The following is an 18,689-nucleotide window of genomic DNA, read 5'->3' as shown; positions in this document are numbered from 1 at the left end:
GAGTGATAGCGTTCGTAGATAGACTCACAAAAACTGCATCAGTTCTAATATAGTGTTTTATGCGTGCATTATCTGTGACTCACATAATTTTTCCTACAAATCATTATTTAGTTCGTTAGAATAAATATATATGAACAATTAAATGTTTAATTCGTTTTAATACTATTATTTTGTTCTTAAACAATTAAAAGTAAATGATTAGTCAATTAACCCCAGAGCCGGGGTTTGTTGACTTATTGCTCGCACTAATCTAAATATGACAAAAACTACAACCCAGGCTCAATTAAAATGATTATCAAAATTAGGCCTGTATACCTAAGTAAATATATGAACTCTTGGTATGCATCAAGTCACCAAAATATGAATGGATCATTTCTTATAATTAGATATGTTAAAAATTAATTAACTAGCCCCGGTCTCCCCTACTATAAGGCCTATAAGTATTGGACCATTTTCTTTATCACCCTTATAACGCCTTAGGAAGCGTGAATCTTCCGTGAACGGTCACGTTTAATCGAACCGTACCATTGTCATCAAATTCTGATTTTAACATTGTTCTCCATAATTCCACTTGATTCGTTAACAAAGGGTCGCGTAAACAACGGCTACACACGTCAAGTATTCAACATGGAAATTCGAATATCGCGAGAACGGCTCGACGAACTTTCGGGTCTGCGATTGCCCATGCGTGTCGCTCGAAGCCGACGAATAGGGCGTCGCGTCCAACGGAACGAGCACAGTACGGCCGACAATAACCATGCTCGGATTTATTGACATTTTCTGGGGACTGGAGCGCGGGAAGGGAGAGAGAAAGAGAGCCTGGGGAGGGTCGAGGATCGAGGTGGACGCAGGGAGGAACAAGAGGGTGCGCCGGGGCTCTCGGCACGCCCGCCATGCCCGACGTACAGTCGCCGAACGTACAGCTGATCGCGAGTTCGTTCGACGCAACCTCGCCGTCGATCGGTCAGTTTATGTCACAGTGATTAAAGGTGTTCCTCTTATAACCTAGTTCACGATCAGAGAGGCAGACTGTGTGACCTAGTCGCGATGTCGCGGTGATAAACGAGTGTTCCCAATCGGAGAATGATATAAGGACATCTTTGCATCATCCCATCCCCACTTGTCCTGTCGTTTGTTCACACCTGTCGCATGTCTCAAGTGTAGAAGCTAGGTCTAGTAGGGAGAAGAGAACGATGGGTCGCGAGATTGTGTGTTTCGATCGTCTTTGAGCCACGGAATTCGCCGGATGTCGTTGGACTGCGTAACGCGATCAAGGGAGGGTGGACCAGAGAACGCGACGAGTCGGAATCCGCGATTGGGCCGCTTCCAAACAGAACAAAAGGCCGTTCTATAACCACGACAGGCTTATATGATGGCCAACGAAACGATACAGGGGCCGTACAGGTGCGTGAGGAATTGGTGATATTCTATGTTCTTTCGTTTTAATTGTGGGGTGAGGTAAATGATTGAGATTGTTATCGATCGTGGTAATTCTTGGGGGAAGCACCTGAAGAGTACGATGGTCGAGGGACGATCTTGTTAACCGTACGATCAGCTTGCCGTTAAATGCCTTCAGAAGCTGTGACAATGAAGCTTGAAGGATTTTGTTAAGCATGATTATTCTGCAAGTCGGTGTAGAAAATGAGAATTCCTTTCTATATTATATTCGATGGTATTCATCGATTCTTAACACGTTGAATGCTGTGGGGGTCATCAGCGACCCCCACTGTAGGGAGTATACTTTTCGATATTATTAATATTGGACCATAAATCGGTAAACTTCTAGAAACTAAATGCTAAAAGTATGATAACATAGTTGACTTTAATATTTTTATATAACATTTTATTCTTCTTCACTCTGTGTAACGAAAATTTTACTTCGACGCTGTGGCTGAAATGTACGAAAATCCTGCGGCATTCAACGTGTTAATAAGACTAGTACAAGCAAGAGAATGTAACATTTCTTTACCATCCAAATAAACATGTGATTTCTGTAAAAATGTAGCTTGACAAATAACACTCACAACAAGAAATTGTACATAGGTTGAAAGAAGGTATGTAAAAATGGTCTTAAAGGATTTAATAGGAATAATTTTGATGTTCATGGCAGGCTATGTTTTGACTGGCTATAAGAAATTCTAGAATAGGGTCTGTAGATATGATTGGACGAAATTTTGTAGAATCGATGGTAATGATACATCGAGGTAGCAAATTCCTTGGGGCCATAAACAGAGGTTTGATGTGAACCAAGGGTATCATGTCAGTAGGAAAATTATATGTAACACGGACATCATCCAGTACTGTGCAAAGTAATTCTCTTCTAAATTAGTTTGTCTTTGATACCAGTTCTGAAAATTTTAGAAATAACTACCCTAGGTCAGATGACCATCTAGCTAGGACCGAGGTCACGAATCGAGATTCTCGCTCATAAGAGTTATATTATCACAATTAACTTTATTTGTAACCCGTTGTAGATGTTATTCTACCAGAAATAAATTGCTACAATGAAATTACATAATTACTCAGATCGAATAGACAATAATCGATTGGTTATCTTAAGGGGTCATGCTTAAGAATTTTTTTCTCGAAAACTATAAGACCTTTTTCAAAAAATGTGTTTGTGTTTCAAAGATTGCAGTTTCTAGATTATAAGGTAATTTTTTTATTTAAAAATATTTATTAGTAAATAAATGGTGAGCGATCTCCCGGATGTCTCTTCACAAAAAGTGGTCTGCCGTGATCACTGTAACTTCGTAACGGTTCATCTGAAATTAAAAATTCAGTAAGATTTATGTAATGGAAGAACCAATCTTGTCCTTGAATGTGGGGTTTTTCGAAATATTGATTAGGAACAAAATAGCGGACGTTTCCCTGAAAAAGTGCGATTTTCAACTAAAAAATCACTCGTTTTTGGTCAATTAAAAAAAAAGTATGGAACAAACAAAAGAATCCTTCGTTCAAGGACAAGTTTTTCTGATTTGAAATAAGCCGCAAAAGGCTTCATGTGAATCGACACAGTAGTTTTCGAGAAATATTGATCACCGTTTTGAAAAATGTAGTTTCGAGAAAAACGCGTTTAAAGTTTCAAGTCAAGCTTACACTTATATAAAATGTTCAGTTTTAACACCTGTAACTCTGTCATTTTTAATTGGATTGCCTTGAATCTTGCACAGAATATTCTCGAGATGTTGTACTTGAAGAAAATGTAGAAAGTGAAAAATCGATTTTTTGAAAATTTCTGACTGAGCATGACCCCTTAAAGGCCGTATCGGAAGCGTCCTCTTTTCCTCATGGCGTACACTTTGACATCACAAGTGTGAGTCATGAATAAAGAACAAGTCGATTTCCCCTTGATCGTTGCTGCAATAATATCGCTAAACGACCAAAACTTAGGAACTCGAGTATAGTAGCACAGCGGGTTGGTAAAGAGAAGTTTGGGTTCAGCGGTTAGCAAAGAGCACCATGGTTGCAGGAAAGTGGTACTTTGACTAGTGTTGTGCAAAGCATATCCCGTTTAACACGTTAACCGCCAGGCGAATCTTCTATGTCTTGCTCACGGAGCCAAAGCGGAATTTTTACTTTACAAAATCTGTTGTAAAATATTATGTAAAATTGTTGAACAGAACCATGTTAAGGTCACCGGTTTAAACTACTTACAATCAGTATTGAAAAGATTATTTATACACTGCATGGCATACCTATCAAACCACCCTGATATTCTCAATTTTTATGCACTGTGGTTAAAATAAAAACGAACCAAGTATGTCATGTCTGAAATCATGTTGAGAAATAATGTTCCGTCAGAAAAGGATAGATTATATTCCCTAGGAAAAAAAGTGATTCGTTGTTATTTTAACCACAATACATGATTGTTAACTTGTTGAAATACTTTTACAGTAAATATAACTGCAGTAATTATACCGACACGCGTCTCAACGAAAAATTTACGAAGAAGGGGATGAAATTTCGATCGAATATAAAGATTCATGAATTAGATAATACAGTTTCTTTTTTGGATAGTCGAATAACATTCAAAATTTAGAGGCGTGGGTCTCTTTTTGCAACAAATATTATTATGCGATATACAAATATTAATTATTAACATGGCATACATATTTTCTCTTTTTTAAAAAATATTGTACCATTGTTACATATACGTTTCCTAAAATTACTCACCACTAAAAGGATTAATATTGCTATTGAAACATTATTGCGTTCTAGTTAATTCGGTAATGGTTCTTCATTATCGTCCGACACAAATGTTCACATAATTGCTCGATTTGTTTTACATTACTCCAAAATAATTAAATATTAATTATCTCGAATATTATTGGAAATAGTTAGTTACAAGTAGAAAATCAACGAAATTATACTAATTATTATTAAAATGAATTATACTATTTATTATTAAATAACTTTAAACAAAAATAAATTATATACTTACATCTATTGTTTTAGCAATCAAATAGCTAACAAATTGTTGATATTAATAATAAACAGATTTATAACGTGATAAATATTTTCGGGAGTCTATCAATGACGTAAATGATAACCATAGTTGGTCCACTTTTGGCTGATTTATTGATTTTGATTTAGTATTGTTGCCAGAACGACTCGTTTGTAGGACAATCGATTATCTTGTCTGTTGCTTAGCCATGCACGCTTTTAGACTTCTTGTTATGTTCAATTTGGAGAATCAGAGTTCGCTTTAATATAATTCAGCAGTAATGGTATTTTAATTCATGGAAAACGAATGGATCTTGAGACCGTCGGAATTATTGTCCCTTTTCAAGCAACACATGTTACTATCGAGTAGCCATTAAATCTTTCCCAATTATATTTCAAGTATTTTGAATAAGACTATTTAATGATCACTTTCTGATAGTAACGTATTATTTTGTATAATTCTACAAATGAGCCGTTTATTTGCCAAGGTAATTAACTCCGCAAAATTATAATTACATAAAATATAAAAAGTTAAGTACTAAACAAATATTTTGGCACTCAAAACTTGAAAAAGATGTGACAGTAGAGATATTGTAGTAACTTTGGATGGTGAACAGCTGAAATATTAATGAACGTTTACGTATTTATTACATGGCCTAGTTTGTCATTATTAATTTGTAGAAACCTAAGGCTAAAGCAAACTTTTTAATGTACTTTTCATATTTACAAAAAGTTTTCATAGATAATTGTCTGTTTGTACTACCTCAGACTTAATTGACTGTTAATTTTCAATGCTAGACAAGATGGTTGAAAAAGTATTTGTTTACTTTCAAAATTGTTATTAAAAATATATCAGAGTATTATAATGGGTAATATAACAGAACGTAAGAATTAACTAGCCATTCTAAACATTTTCAAAATAATATTGTCCAGTTTCTTTTTATTCTATGTACATAAGAACGTGGACAAAAATATAAGATCTCAGAAAAGAAGAATCTTTGTTCTACTACTTTCCTCTTTGAACAGTTGACTGAACAGTCTTTTTTTCGTGTATTCATAAATGGTGACGATATCTGATCTACCATCTATCTTTAGGTATTTTGATCGGAATTACGTAAGATTGTACTGTGTTATAATAGAAGAGAAATCGGTATTCATTTCAGAACAACGTTACCAGTTCCCGGTCACTCGGAAGTGAATCTCTGTTCAGTGTTATCGCTGGGCAAGGACCTAAGCAAAATCGCCATGCCGGTCATATTCAACGAACCGCTTTCCTTCCTCCAACGCGTCGCTGAATACATGGAGTACGCCAAGTTGCTCAAGAAAGCGTCCCAAGAGGAAACTCCCATCGGAAGGATGCAGGTGAGCTTGAATAATCAATTTCATATTACAAGTAGTATTATCAATTGTATATAATTACATTCAGATTTCTTCTTATTCGATCTCCTTTAAATCGATTACTACATTATCATCAACACATCCAGAAAAGAAATGAAATTCTTGTATAGGGTGGTATGCTACTGGTGGTACGACTGAAAATATCGTGATTTTTCATGCAAAAATACGTCGGCAGTCTTAGATAAAAGTCTTGAAAACGAGTTGAAAATCAGAGTTGGGATCAATTTTTTCAAACAATACGTAGTAAAATCGTAATTCAGGCTTTCAAACAGTTAATGAGCTTGAATAATCGTTTGCTAAGTGCCTATTCATTCAAGTTGTTTAATCAACTGAAAATCGCGAAGTACATTTTTATCTTCTATTCATTATTTGAAACTGTTTATCTAGATTGTAGATAATGAATTTGCCCATCTCTGTTGAAAATATGATAGGCACAGCTGTTGAATAGGATTGGACTAATGTGTCTGATCATTATTCGTTGTTTCTTTTTATTGTAAGCACGAATGCATACATATACGTTGAATAAACTTTGATAGGCGATTTACTTGAAAATGGAGACTTGTGTGAAAATAATTGTACTGTGTACTTGAAATTTATTTTTCATATAGGATAACACTTTAAAGAAAAGCAAATAGATATACAGGGTATCGTATAACTGGTGGTATAATCTGGTAGGAAGTAATTCTACATGAAAAAGTAAGTCGTGAATGTAGAGTAAAATGTTTTCATTTGAGACTTCGTTTACGAGAAAACCGTCTTTGAACATCTGCTGGATACGCGTGCAATTTAATAAGACTTGGTTAGCGCATCTGTTCATTGCATTCCGTTTCTACTTTCTACCAAGACGAAAACACGCGTTTCAGATTAATTTTAAAAGCCGATTTTGTCGAAAACGAAGTCTTAAGTGAGAAAACTTTTTTGTATATTTTCGTTTTATTTTTTTATGTAGAATCTCCCAATACCCAGTTGTGGCACCAGTTACATAATACTCTGCGTGTAAATTATTACGCTACCTTATAATTAGGTCTAATATATTCTCAGAGTGTTAACGCAGTACTTTGCATTTTTGTAGAATAGTTTATGAAAATAGAAATTAATTAGAAGTTTATTACCTGAATAAATGGGTTTTCTTGGTACAAGGGGAATGTTTTCTATCTAAAATTTTACTGACATCTATTAATGTACTATCTTCTACTTGAATCATTGTGTGTACTCATAAATTAATAATAATACGATTTACACGGTTATCCTTGTAGTACGTTGCTGCTTTTGCTGTCAGCGCTTTGGCGTCAAATTGGGAGAGACTTGGCAAACCTTTCAATCCTATACTAGGGGAGACCTACGAGCTTCAGCGCGAGGACTTCCGGTAACTATTTGAATATTCAAATTGTTGCTATTAGAATTTATACTGTTAAAAATATGATAGCTTTCAGGTGTATCAATAAGAAATGTCGTATTCCTTTTAATAAAACTGCAGTACAATTCAATTTAAAAATACTTTACCGATCTTTCGTTTACTCAAAATGTCGTAGAATAATGGAGATAAATAACATACAAGTTTTTACAATTTCTTACCAATATTCTTCGAAACTTTCAAAATCTTCATATTTTCTTGTGTATTTGATCAATGTACAATTGAAAGGTCCGTAAAAAAATCTAATGTGTATGAACGTCCACAGTGTACTAATAACTACTGCGGTTTTTATGCATTTATAGCATACAGTGTTCCATTAAATACCATAAAAGAGACAAAACTTTCGTCAGATGCAACAAATTTTCTATTTTATTCTTAACCAAATGAGAGACACTTGAGGAAAAAAGGAAATTCCTATTTTTCCCTTTGGTCTCCATGAATTATTTTATAAAATGTCATTTTGCATAAAAATCATAAATAAGTTTACAGTTGAAACATTTCGAACATATTAATTGCATATTTACAAATTTTAGATTTGTCTAATTTAAAATTTTTCACGTGCAATGTAAAATAAAATTAATCACAATAGGTAGATAATTTCAGTTCATTTCAAACTGTTTCAATTAAACACTTTGCATAAAATCACTGGTTTTTTTTTACTTTTTCATCATTATTCCAAAGAAAACTGGTTCGTCAGTCTAAGAAGTACGTTACATTTTTTCTTTCAATCTTCATGAATCATTTTATAAGATTTCATTTTGCTAAAAAATCTGCAGTTTACTAACGACGTACAACGATGCAATCACTATTTCAGGATAGTCTGCGAGCAAGTGTCGCATCACCCGCCGGTATCTGCTTTCCATGCAGACGGCGAGGAGTTTCTTTTCCACGGGAGTATACACCCGAAATTAAAATTCTGGGGCAAATCGATCGAGATCCATCCAAAAGGCGTTGTCACCGTCGAGCTGCCCAAGTAAGTGCATACTGTATACAGTAGTTCCCGTTTCATTGACGTAGGCTTAGGCTCGCGTTGCGGCAGTTATCAAGAGGGTAGGTGTTTTATGAATTTCCAGCTGTTGTGGGTGAGGATTGAATGGAAACTGAAATACGGAGATGCAATTAAAATAAAAATTTAAAAAACCCCCGACACGAAAGAACGGTTTATTAACTAAAAAAGTAAGTTACGAAAAGTTTAAAAAGTACGAAAGAACTTACTATATCATATTATTTGTTTCTCTGTTATATTCAAGGATGAGTCGGGGACTGCTGTAAAATGTTAATCAAAAAAATTGAAAAGTTACAAGGTCAATTAAGCGGAGATAACTGTATTTATATTTTTATCAGCGTGAGACCTGTCTGTCGCGGTGGGAACTGATCGAATATGATCGAATTAAACGAAAAATCCTAGTTTTTACTTCGTCTAGTCGTTGATGGACGCGACTGACGCTGATAAGACATTTAATCTCACCTTAACCTTCGGGTGGCTGGGTCGATCATGATCTGCTACAAGATCTGATTCGTCTTATAAGACGATTACTTGCTTTATCACTCTATAAAACGTTCCATTCGGTTTGTGCATATCGATGGTTTCATGTGGCGAAGGACACTCGTGTTCTTCTTATAAACGACTTCATTGAATTAATATAGTGTACACTATGAGGATCCGAAGTTGGGATGCAGAAGATGTCGTAATGTTGACGTTTCCTCAGGAACTACTCCTAGGACTCGCTAGGACCTCTATACAGGGTGTCCCAAAATAGTTTCGACTCCCGGAAGTGAGAGGTTCCTGGGATGATTTGAAATAACTTTTTCCTTAGCAAAAATGTTATCCAAGGTTTCGTTAACGAGATATTAACGAAAAACCTCGACCAATCAGAGCGCGAGTCTGCTTTCACGTTGGCTACGCGCTGCGATTGGTAGCCAACGCTACCGCGGAAGCTCGGCCGGCAGACTCATGCTCTGATTGGTCGGGGTTTTTCGTTAATATCTCGTTAACGAAACCTTGGATAACATTTTTGTTAAGGAAAAAGTTATTTCAAATCATCCCAGGAACCCTTCATTTCCGGGAGTTGAAGCTATTTTGGGACACCCTGTATGTACCTCTGAAGTTCTCTAAAAGTTTCATAAAAAGAAAGGCCTCTGACTAATATCTCTGACACACTGTTCTAAACTCGTTCAACGTAAATCGTGCTCATAGATGGAAGGAAGCGTACACCTGGCAGAACATCAACTGTATACTTCACAACGTGCTGGTCGGCCAGCTGTGGATGGAACAACTAGGCTTCCTCGAGATCAAACAGAATGGTGGGGCGAACTTAAAAGCGACGCTGTCCTTCAAAAGCGGTACCTGCAACGGAAAGGACCTTCATCGTGTTGAAGGCTTCATAACGGATCAAGAGTAAGCTGGTAACAGTTTATCGTCACTTGAATCTGCAATGGTAGAAACGATCCGTGTGATCCGCAAAGATCGTGTATCGAAGTGTGAACGTAAAACGTCATGTGTAATTAAAGTCCTGTAACTCTTTTAACCTTTTGGTTCCGGCGAAGTTGGCCGCTAAATGAATATAATTAATTACACTAATTCTAATTGGATTTTTAACTGATACGAAATTTTCACTGGCGAATATAGTCACCTTTAGGATACAGAAAGCGGTCCGCGGGGTGTGATTATAAGTTACCTTTAATCCCTTTAACAGGGGAATTTTGAAAATGTGTATCTGCGTGCGCAATTAAAATGAAACAATGAAGAGTCTACTCGTGAAACGCGGAGTGCCATGCGCAAAATGCAAATGCACCTACTGTAAATTCGAATTAAATTATAACAAAGTGGTAAATACTACGTGTTAGTTAATTTAAAACACCAATAATTTTATTGTTCCTAAACTCATTAATAAAACAAATAATATTAATACAAACTTAACAAATTTGTAATTAAAAAAACTTGGAAACATTTGTATATATGAAAATCTTACATCAGTTGATTCGTTTATTCCAATAAAAGGAATATACTTTTCAATTTTTGCAAAAATTGCAATTTTTGTAACCAAAACTACATACTTTATTTTTTCACATGATGTGTATATTCGTCAAAGATTGTTAAGGGGTTCATACACAACGAGCCCTTGACTTTGGGTGACTAGTTACCCTTTGTAACGAAAGGATTAATCATTTTTAATTTTATCAATTTTGATTCCTCTGTAAGAAGAATCATTTTGTTCTTGTTTAATGGACCAAGCAGCGATATTACGAGTTACGTGAGAAACTGGAAAATCAGGTGCTACCTCGCGTCACGCTTATAAATGATTTCAATGGGATGGTCAAGCGATTTTTACCTTTTTTTTTGTTGTTTAGTAAGAAGAAACTTTTGTACCTTCATGGGAAATGGACGGAGAAGATAAATGTCTGTGAGCCAGTGTCGTACGAGGACGCGCTGGAAAGGGTGAAACGGGAAGCGAAGAGTCCTCAAGGTAGTCCAGGCCACAAGAAAGTATTGGCGAAGTTACACAGTCTCAAGGTTGGAGCTTTCAAGCCTTCTCACCAGGTATTTGAAGTGTTCTATAAAATCATTTTATTCTTCTGAGGGATGTAATACGATTAATACAAAATATTAACAATTTTTTAACTGTTGCACTCACTATTCAAATGGAAATTCGTAATTTTTTTATAAAAAAAAATACTATCACGTTAAGTATGTGATTTCTCAGTACAAATATGTAAACTTTATTTAAATAGAGTTTATTGTAGAAGAAATAATGTATTAATTTAGTGTATTAATTTAGAGTTTAGTAAAAATGTCGTGACATTTAATTAAATTTCGTGGATTGTAGGTAGGTACATACTCTTGAGCTAAGAGTTAATATTTAAATGAATTTTTTTAACCATACCATAGATCATACCATTCATACTCCATATTTTGTCCCAGATTACATAAAACAAAAAGAATTCATAATGGACTCTCACAGTCAGTGGGCGACCGCTAATCACCATAAAGCTGTAGGTAGTCAAGTCACATAATAATGAAATTTTCATGTTAATATTCCCATTGTTCGCGTTCGAATTCTCTGTGCAATATTTCGACTAACAACCAGCTATCTTAATTAATAGTAAAAATCAGACTCTAAGTCACGGATGACAAAGACTTTTCCATTTCAAACTCAAAAGTTACATCTTTAGCTAAAGCACTATATTTATTTAGTAATTAATAATAATATAACTTAATATATTAATAATTATAATACTTAATATATTAATAATAATATAACTTAATTTAAAGATTAATTCTGAAATACGTTCGCAAGAACTTTTATTACTGGCCAGAAACGATCCGGTTAGGTTTGATTTAGGTCTATTTATAGCCCATTATAACACGTCTTTTGAAGCAAACTTTCAATTCAACACTTTGCTACAACTTTTAAAGAGAGCTCGTAGTCTGCGACTTCTCAACCTTTGAAATAAATATAGAAGCTTGTTCAGTTTATATCTGTGGGCTCTTATGCATTCGTTCCTCGGCTCTATTTGCATTCATTAAAATTCCGCATATTGAATAGCTTTCACTCAAGAAGGTGTTCCCTGACTGAAAGAGTTAGTAAATTGAAAATTTTTTTTATGAATCCTATTTCTTTTGAAAAGCGCAGTGAAATTTTAATGCACTTTAATGTCTTATTAGAGCTGTTCTCGATAAAAATCAACGGAAAATATCTGAATAGTCTATGTACATAGGTTTAAATCATATCAGTTGTTATTTAAGGAAATAAATTGCTATCTATTATTGTTTCATTGCGTAATGTTGTTTGTTACATTCAAGGATGCAATTGACGATCCATCGGCGAGCATAGACGGAGAAGACACACCTATGATCGATGATATTCCCGGATCCATCACTCTTTGGGAAGTTGCTTCGAGGCCGCCCAATAGTTCAGAGGTAAATAATCATACACTATTATTTTTATAGACTATTTATAGTTTTTCGCTACAAAATTAAAGAAAATAACCTGTAAGGTGATCACGAAGTGTTAGGTTTGCATACCAAGTATCAATTTTATATTCCTGTCCTTTTTGGTACGGTAATACCAATCGTAGAATATTCAATAATAAATTATTATTTAAAGTCTCAACTCTTGATCATTCAAGAGGTAAAATGTTTGAGAATGTAGAATATGAAAGTTTTAAATATCATAAAATAAAGAAATAAAATTATGAAGTATATATTTCATTATTAGTGATTTTTAGTTCACTTCTTCACCGTTTGATACTAAAATCGAAAGTTATTTTTTTCACAATAAAAGGTTCTAGAAATTATACACTGCCTGCAACATAATTGCATACATATTATACCATAATCTTAACTATGAAACATATTATGCAAATAAACTTTAACAAAATGGAGTTTCATTACTTTCGGAACAACTCGCATACATTTTCATTTTGTAATTGCCAGGAAAAATAAACTACGGAAAATGTATAAATGCTTAATATTAAAAAGTTTCTCAAACACGGAAACATTGTACACATTCATGCAGGGGTTAAAATTAATATGAATACAAATTCTCCATTGTTTCAGAAGTGTACAGAAAAGAAACGATATTTTATTTGCACAACTGAATGAAATATATCTGTACGGGTATCGTAGGATATATTGACTCATACGTTATAATACGATGTTGAAATGGATAAACTGATGAATAGACTTCGGATTTTTATGCAAAATGTCATTTCATGAAGTAATTCATAAAGACAGGAATATAAACAGAAAATCCATTCTTCTCTCAGAGATTTCAATGGGATGGAAATAACATAAAAAATTTATTAAAGTCGATCGAATTTTTGGTCCTTTAGTGTATTTCATATACTTCTTCACGCTATAAATGCTTAAAATCCATAGTCTATTGTTGAATTATTTAACGTTCGCGAATTGATTTTTAGTATTACCAATTCACAACATTCGCGATGTCCCTAAACGAAATGACACCGGAAATGGAAAAGCTGTTGTGTCCGACGGACTCCAGATTGAGGCCGGATATTAGAAAATTGGAGAACGGAGATCAAGACGGAGCTGCGGTGGAAAAAGCCAGGCTCGAAGAGAAGCAACGGGAGACGCGTAAATCACGAAAGCACAAGAAGGGTCGCGAATGGACGCCCAGGTATAGAATTGGTAGACGTAGGCCTGAAAATTTTTAGTTTGAACAACTTTTCTGCGTTGTGAAAAATTTATTAACTGAATTTAAATATACCCTTACAAGATAATATATTATCTTAATTAAATATTAATGTTAACTCAACATGAGTGAAAGAATATCGAGATAATAATTACTTGGACAGTAGATAAGTGTTAATATCTATTTTAGTTTAAATAATAGAAATAATCTTCTACTTTAAATATTTAAGTTATTACATTCAGTATTAAGTATTCTATTAATTATCAAATATATTTCTTAATTATATAAATTACATAATTTATATAATGTGAAAGTAATGTTCCTGTGATTATTCTATCTGGGCGATCATTTTTATTTTCTAACAAAATCTAAATCAGAATTTGAGTTCATTTTTTTTTACATAAAGTATTCAGGAAATACAATAAATTTTTATTGTATTCGTGTTATATTGAATTTATTCAGTTCGTATGTGTACTGGCATAAAAAATGGTTACAAAATTATTGATGGTATTAAACATATATTATCCACAGAATGTCGAAATTAAATAGTTAACATTAAATCCAATATAAAATTACAAAGATAGTGCAGAATAAGTTATTTGTACAAAACAACGTTTTTTTAATTACGTATATGATAAATATTGTAGTTGTTTTATTTAACAATGATTGTACCGGACACTTCACTATTATTTTATTAACGTGTACAGGTCTTATTAAACATACCTTCAAAATTGGAGAAAATATTAATATTCCAACCCAAGTGACAGTATTCTTACTATCAGAAATAATCCAAACGTCGAAGATATTAAAAAATGTTCTAATTATAGATATAAATATTATAGATCTTCAAACATGTTCTAAAATACTGAAAATCGAAGAATAGTAAAACACAGAAGTATAGAAAATTTTTCGTGTTACACAGGTGGTTCCGATTAGAAATCAACCCTTACACTGGTCAAGAGGACTGGATGTACCAAGGTGGCTATTGGGATCGCAACTACGGTAACATGGAAGATCTATTTTAATAGACTAGTCACTTCTCCGATCATGATACATACCATACGTCGAATGAGGTGTATTCCATGTCCTGGCAAGGGATTGTCGATACACAATTATCGGTACGCTGTGTAGAATCTTCATCTGGTTTTCCTTTGATGTGGTATATTATTTAAATTCTTTATCATTTGTCGACATTTTCAAATTGACGATCTGACAGAAACGAATTCTCGTCATTTATTTTACTGTAATTATTATACATATAGCTATACTGAGCGAACTCGAGGTTTATAGTAGGCTCTACGGGAAATTAAAATTGCAAGTCTACGAGTTAACTTTTAAACAATCAATTGTATTATAACGATAATCAATCAGCTGCAGTGACCAATTCTACACAATTTTTCGAAAAACTTTCCCCTAATGCAAAATTATTAATTTTAGTTGTAGCAGGTATTCAAAATGTGTTTTTTCCAAAATAATAAGACAATCAGCTGTTTCTCCTCTTTCTATTCATGCATATGTACATATACGCGTCGAAGACCTCGAGCCTGCTCGGTGGAGCTACATCTCACGATTACAATTTAATACCCATGCAAGATGTACATTCCCAAAAGAAAAGAATATTTCTTTTTTATCAAATATACATACCATTGTGTTCCACAGAATCGATACCAGCGGTACACGATCGATTATCCAGACAGGAATCACGTGAGACTCCAGAGGAAGTGTAGGTGCTTCCTTCGCGAGAAACGTAACTTTCGTATTTATATACGCAATGCTTCACGTGACGGATTCTTCCTAGCATCGTTCATATTGCATTCGACAAAAAAAAAAACAACTCGATGGAAGGAATATGTTATGAATCTCGAACCGTTTAAGGTTCCGTTTAAATGGCCCGAGAAAAGCATCCCCAAGGATATAAATATCCTTTAATGTGTCTTTTGTCATTTATGATAAAATTATATACTACGTGTACCTAGACTCGAAATAGTATATTAAACGTGAAGTCAATTGTCCATTCGAGGCTAACGCAATATTATCTCCGCCGTGGCAAACTGTTCTTCACACAATGATGGGAGCACGTGCACGCTATTTGCAAGAGTGGTTGTTTGCTTGGTAGGCGACAAAAATGTCCCTCGGCGGTGAATCGAGTGTGATCGAATTTAAGAAGGCTGGTGGAGGCAGGGTCTGTCGAACCTACTGTGAAAATCATGTTGTTTATGTCTTTAACATTTATGTTAAAAATAGTTTCAGGTCAACAAGAATAATACCACACAAGCAGGATTAAGAATCTGTAATATATAAATTATGTATTGGGTCGTTTTAAAAATTCGTTGCGTTTCGGGCATAGTTTCTCCGTTACATTTTTACTGGACGAAGGAAAAATCATTTGATCTGGTGAAGGATCACGACTTATAGTGAATAAAGAAAGTGTAAAAATATCTGACAGAAAAGTTAGGGTATTCTTTCTTGTTCGTATTTCTCTACTGACATGTCAGAGTGTCGGTACTATTACGGTATTAACTCTTTAGGGTTAGGTAGGTTAAAAACTGTCTCACCTTTTGCTTAGCTTTTTATGCATGGTAGGATATATTTTATCCCACCTCGAAAAGTTGAAGTTACTCATAGTCATACAGTTTAATATTTTATTTTTATATAATTTCTTTTTATATTAAAAAAAATTCTGTGCAACTAGGGTTCTTATTTTCTTTAAAATCATGTGCCTCAAAGAGTTAAACAAAAATGTGAGAAAAAATACAGGTAGGTTCTGCGACCCATTCACCCTGGCCTTCGATCTAAGCTTTTATTGACAGTGACAACTCAAGGAATCCATTGCATTTAGTAATGCAACATTTTCTCATGCCCTCTGTATTTCTTCCACCGAGTGCCATCATATTTTTCTTACGTCAGCGTGAAATCAAAGATACTGCAGAATTATTCACGATACAATTGTAAACCATTAAATCTGTGCTAGAGATAAACACCAAACGCTCCCATCAGCCAATCGAGCCGAATAAGCTTATGCCTCATAGGTAATTCCGTATGCAGGTCGTACGTGCGTAGTCCTTTCTAGATAATTAACAATACTCGCGGGCTCGTTCGTCGAGCACAGCCGAGTCTCTTAGGAAAAAATTAAGCGAAACAGAATACGAGGACATGTGGACGTAACCATACAGAAATTTCTGTAGGTACGTACGACACTGGAAAACTTTCGAGAAACACAAGATGAACCTAACTGGAAAAAGTACTGCATGACGCGACAGAAACACTCTCCCACTTGGTTTTTTGTAAAGCTCGTGGGGGAGTACTCTGAGAAAATGTACTAAGATTAATGATCTTGCGACCAATACCTCGATTGTTTCTTGAAACTACACTAGTGATCCTCATATGTAGCAAGGAGCTGAAGTGATGGGCGTTTGAGAGAATTGCTATAATCTAATTCACAGCTCCAGAAATATGAATTTTCTTCTTTTTTCATCGTAACACGGGTTGCATTTTATGTGTAAAAATTACGATCGAAAAATATCGAATCGGAACTTAGTTCAACCGTGCGTTAATTACAGTGAAATAAATTTTATATTGATCATATCCGCTGATGTGTGAGGCATCAAAAAGTCTTTCTATGAATAACGTTTGTAGACATGTGGCAATAATGACTACATTCTCGCAGAGTTTTACCAAACATTCGGAGAATTAATGACGTAAAAGTGGATTAAAGTATACAGGTTAAAAGAATTGGGGGATCGCTAATGTGGGCTTGTCCTGTTGCATCCACCAAGCAAAAGAAATGAAACATGTGTTCTAGGTATGCTAAATTAGTATCTCTTCTGTATAATACTAACACTATTAACACTTAGTTATATTTGTACGAAAAACTTTTCAAGAATTATACGTCGTATTGACGAGCAGAGAGACTCCAATACACGATCCTCTAATTGTTTCAAACCGTGTAATTGGATTTCAAGCTGTGAAATATTCATCTAAGTATCCACTTGATATTTTGAGTCAGGATTTTTCACACCTCTATGTTCATTAAAATGACGATGATCGATGACAAGACGTGATATTGAGTTTACTGACGGCCACCACTGACTGTCACGCGGGTAATTATATTAAACGCTGATTGTCTCTTCAGCTCCCAAAATTACCAGCTTCAACCGGCGAAACAAAGCCTAGACATGGCTAAACAAAACCATAGTAGATGAAATTAAAAAGAAGAAAATACAACTGAAGCCTAGAGATCGATGTCTATGTGTAAGAACCCGCGCAAAAGCGCGCGGCAGCGAATCGAACCGCGTGATTTTCAAAGCGAAAGCGGATCGAGTTCGCAAAAATGCACAAAGTCCATCCGTTAGCCGACATTCGCTGTACATAGCGTAGAACAAACGAACACGATCGCCGTAAATTTTTTATAACAGTGACAGACAGACAGAAAGAGAGAAAGAGGGCCCGAAATGGCGGGATGACGCGCAAATTCTGTTCGATTCATACCGTTACAGGTGTCACAAACACACACACACACATACACACACTTACAAACAGCGAAAGGAAAAAAAGAATGCAGCGATTGTATCTTTTTCACATGTTCGTTTTTACGAGACGCGTAGCCCACGAGATCACTTCTGATACTATTTTTATAAGAGATGAAAAGAAAGAGGAAGGGAAACTTAGTCCAGAGAGGTCGAAGCGCCTCCTTTTTCTTGGGATACTGAATTAGCTTGATTGTAGGTTTCTGTACATAAAAAAAAACGGTGACTGTATTATACACTTGTATCTATGTATTTAGGGAAATTTTACGCACGCGGTTATACGTTAGCGGCCCGTGATCCCGGTCCGACTAGCTCGAATAAACTCCAAGGAAGATTTATCCAATACCACGCATTGAACGAGCAATAATAGCTACCGTTGCTGTTTTTGTATTCTACGCGAGAATTCTTTTGTTACGCTGGAAAGTATCTGTAAAGTTATATTTACCACAATTTCCTTTTTTTTTTACTTATAGGGAGTTATTCTTTACGATCCGGTTGTTTAATACGGTATTTTGTTTTTTGATTTTCGAAGTTCCCGCTTCTGAAATCCGATGGATCGGTAACTTCGAGCCGCCATTTTGGAAATCGTGCGCGTCGCTATACATACTTAATGGTACATCGACGTAAACGTTTCTCTCACTTTATCACGTTTGAAATGCGTTTCCTTATTATTCATAACGATCATTCTAGTTTAATGTTAATTATTTACTGTTACTGTATGCATATACACACGAATTTCGTTTAACTGTA

General features: G+C 34.9%; 1 protein-coding gene across 1 annotated transcript; it reads left to right on the top strand.

Annotated features, from left to right (window-relative positions):
- The first annotated feature begins 1,202 nt into the window (after positions 1-1,202).
- Positions 1,203-14,438, top strand: LOC107193561 (oxysterol-binding protein-related protein 2). The gene is made up of 9 exons (XM_015583032.1): positions 1,203-1,404; positions 5,610-5,808; positions 7,101-7,210; positions 8,073-8,231; positions 9,456-9,656; positions 10,610-10,799; positions 12,063-12,179; positions 13,181-13,398; positions 14,336-14,438. The coding sequence occupies exons 1-9, from the start codon at positions 1,370-1,372 to the stop codon at positions 14,436-14,438; spliced, it is 1,332 nt and encodes a 443-aa protein (XP_015438518.1). The 5' UTR covers positions 1,203-1,369.
- Positions 14,439-18,689: the final 4,251 nt, after the last annotated feature.

The sequence above is a fragment of the Dufourea novaeangliae genome, unplaced genomic scaffold, assembly GCF_001272555.1.
Source record: "Dufourea novaeangliae isolate 0120121106 unplaced genomic scaffold, ASM127255v1 scaffold6, whole genome shotgun sequence".
NCBI lineage: Eukaryota > Metazoa > Arthropoda > Insecta > Hymenoptera > Halictidae > Dufourea > Dufourea novaeangliae.
The sequence above is the reverse complement of the archived record's forward strand: the minus strand, read 5'-3'. Positions and strand labels throughout refer to the sequence as shown.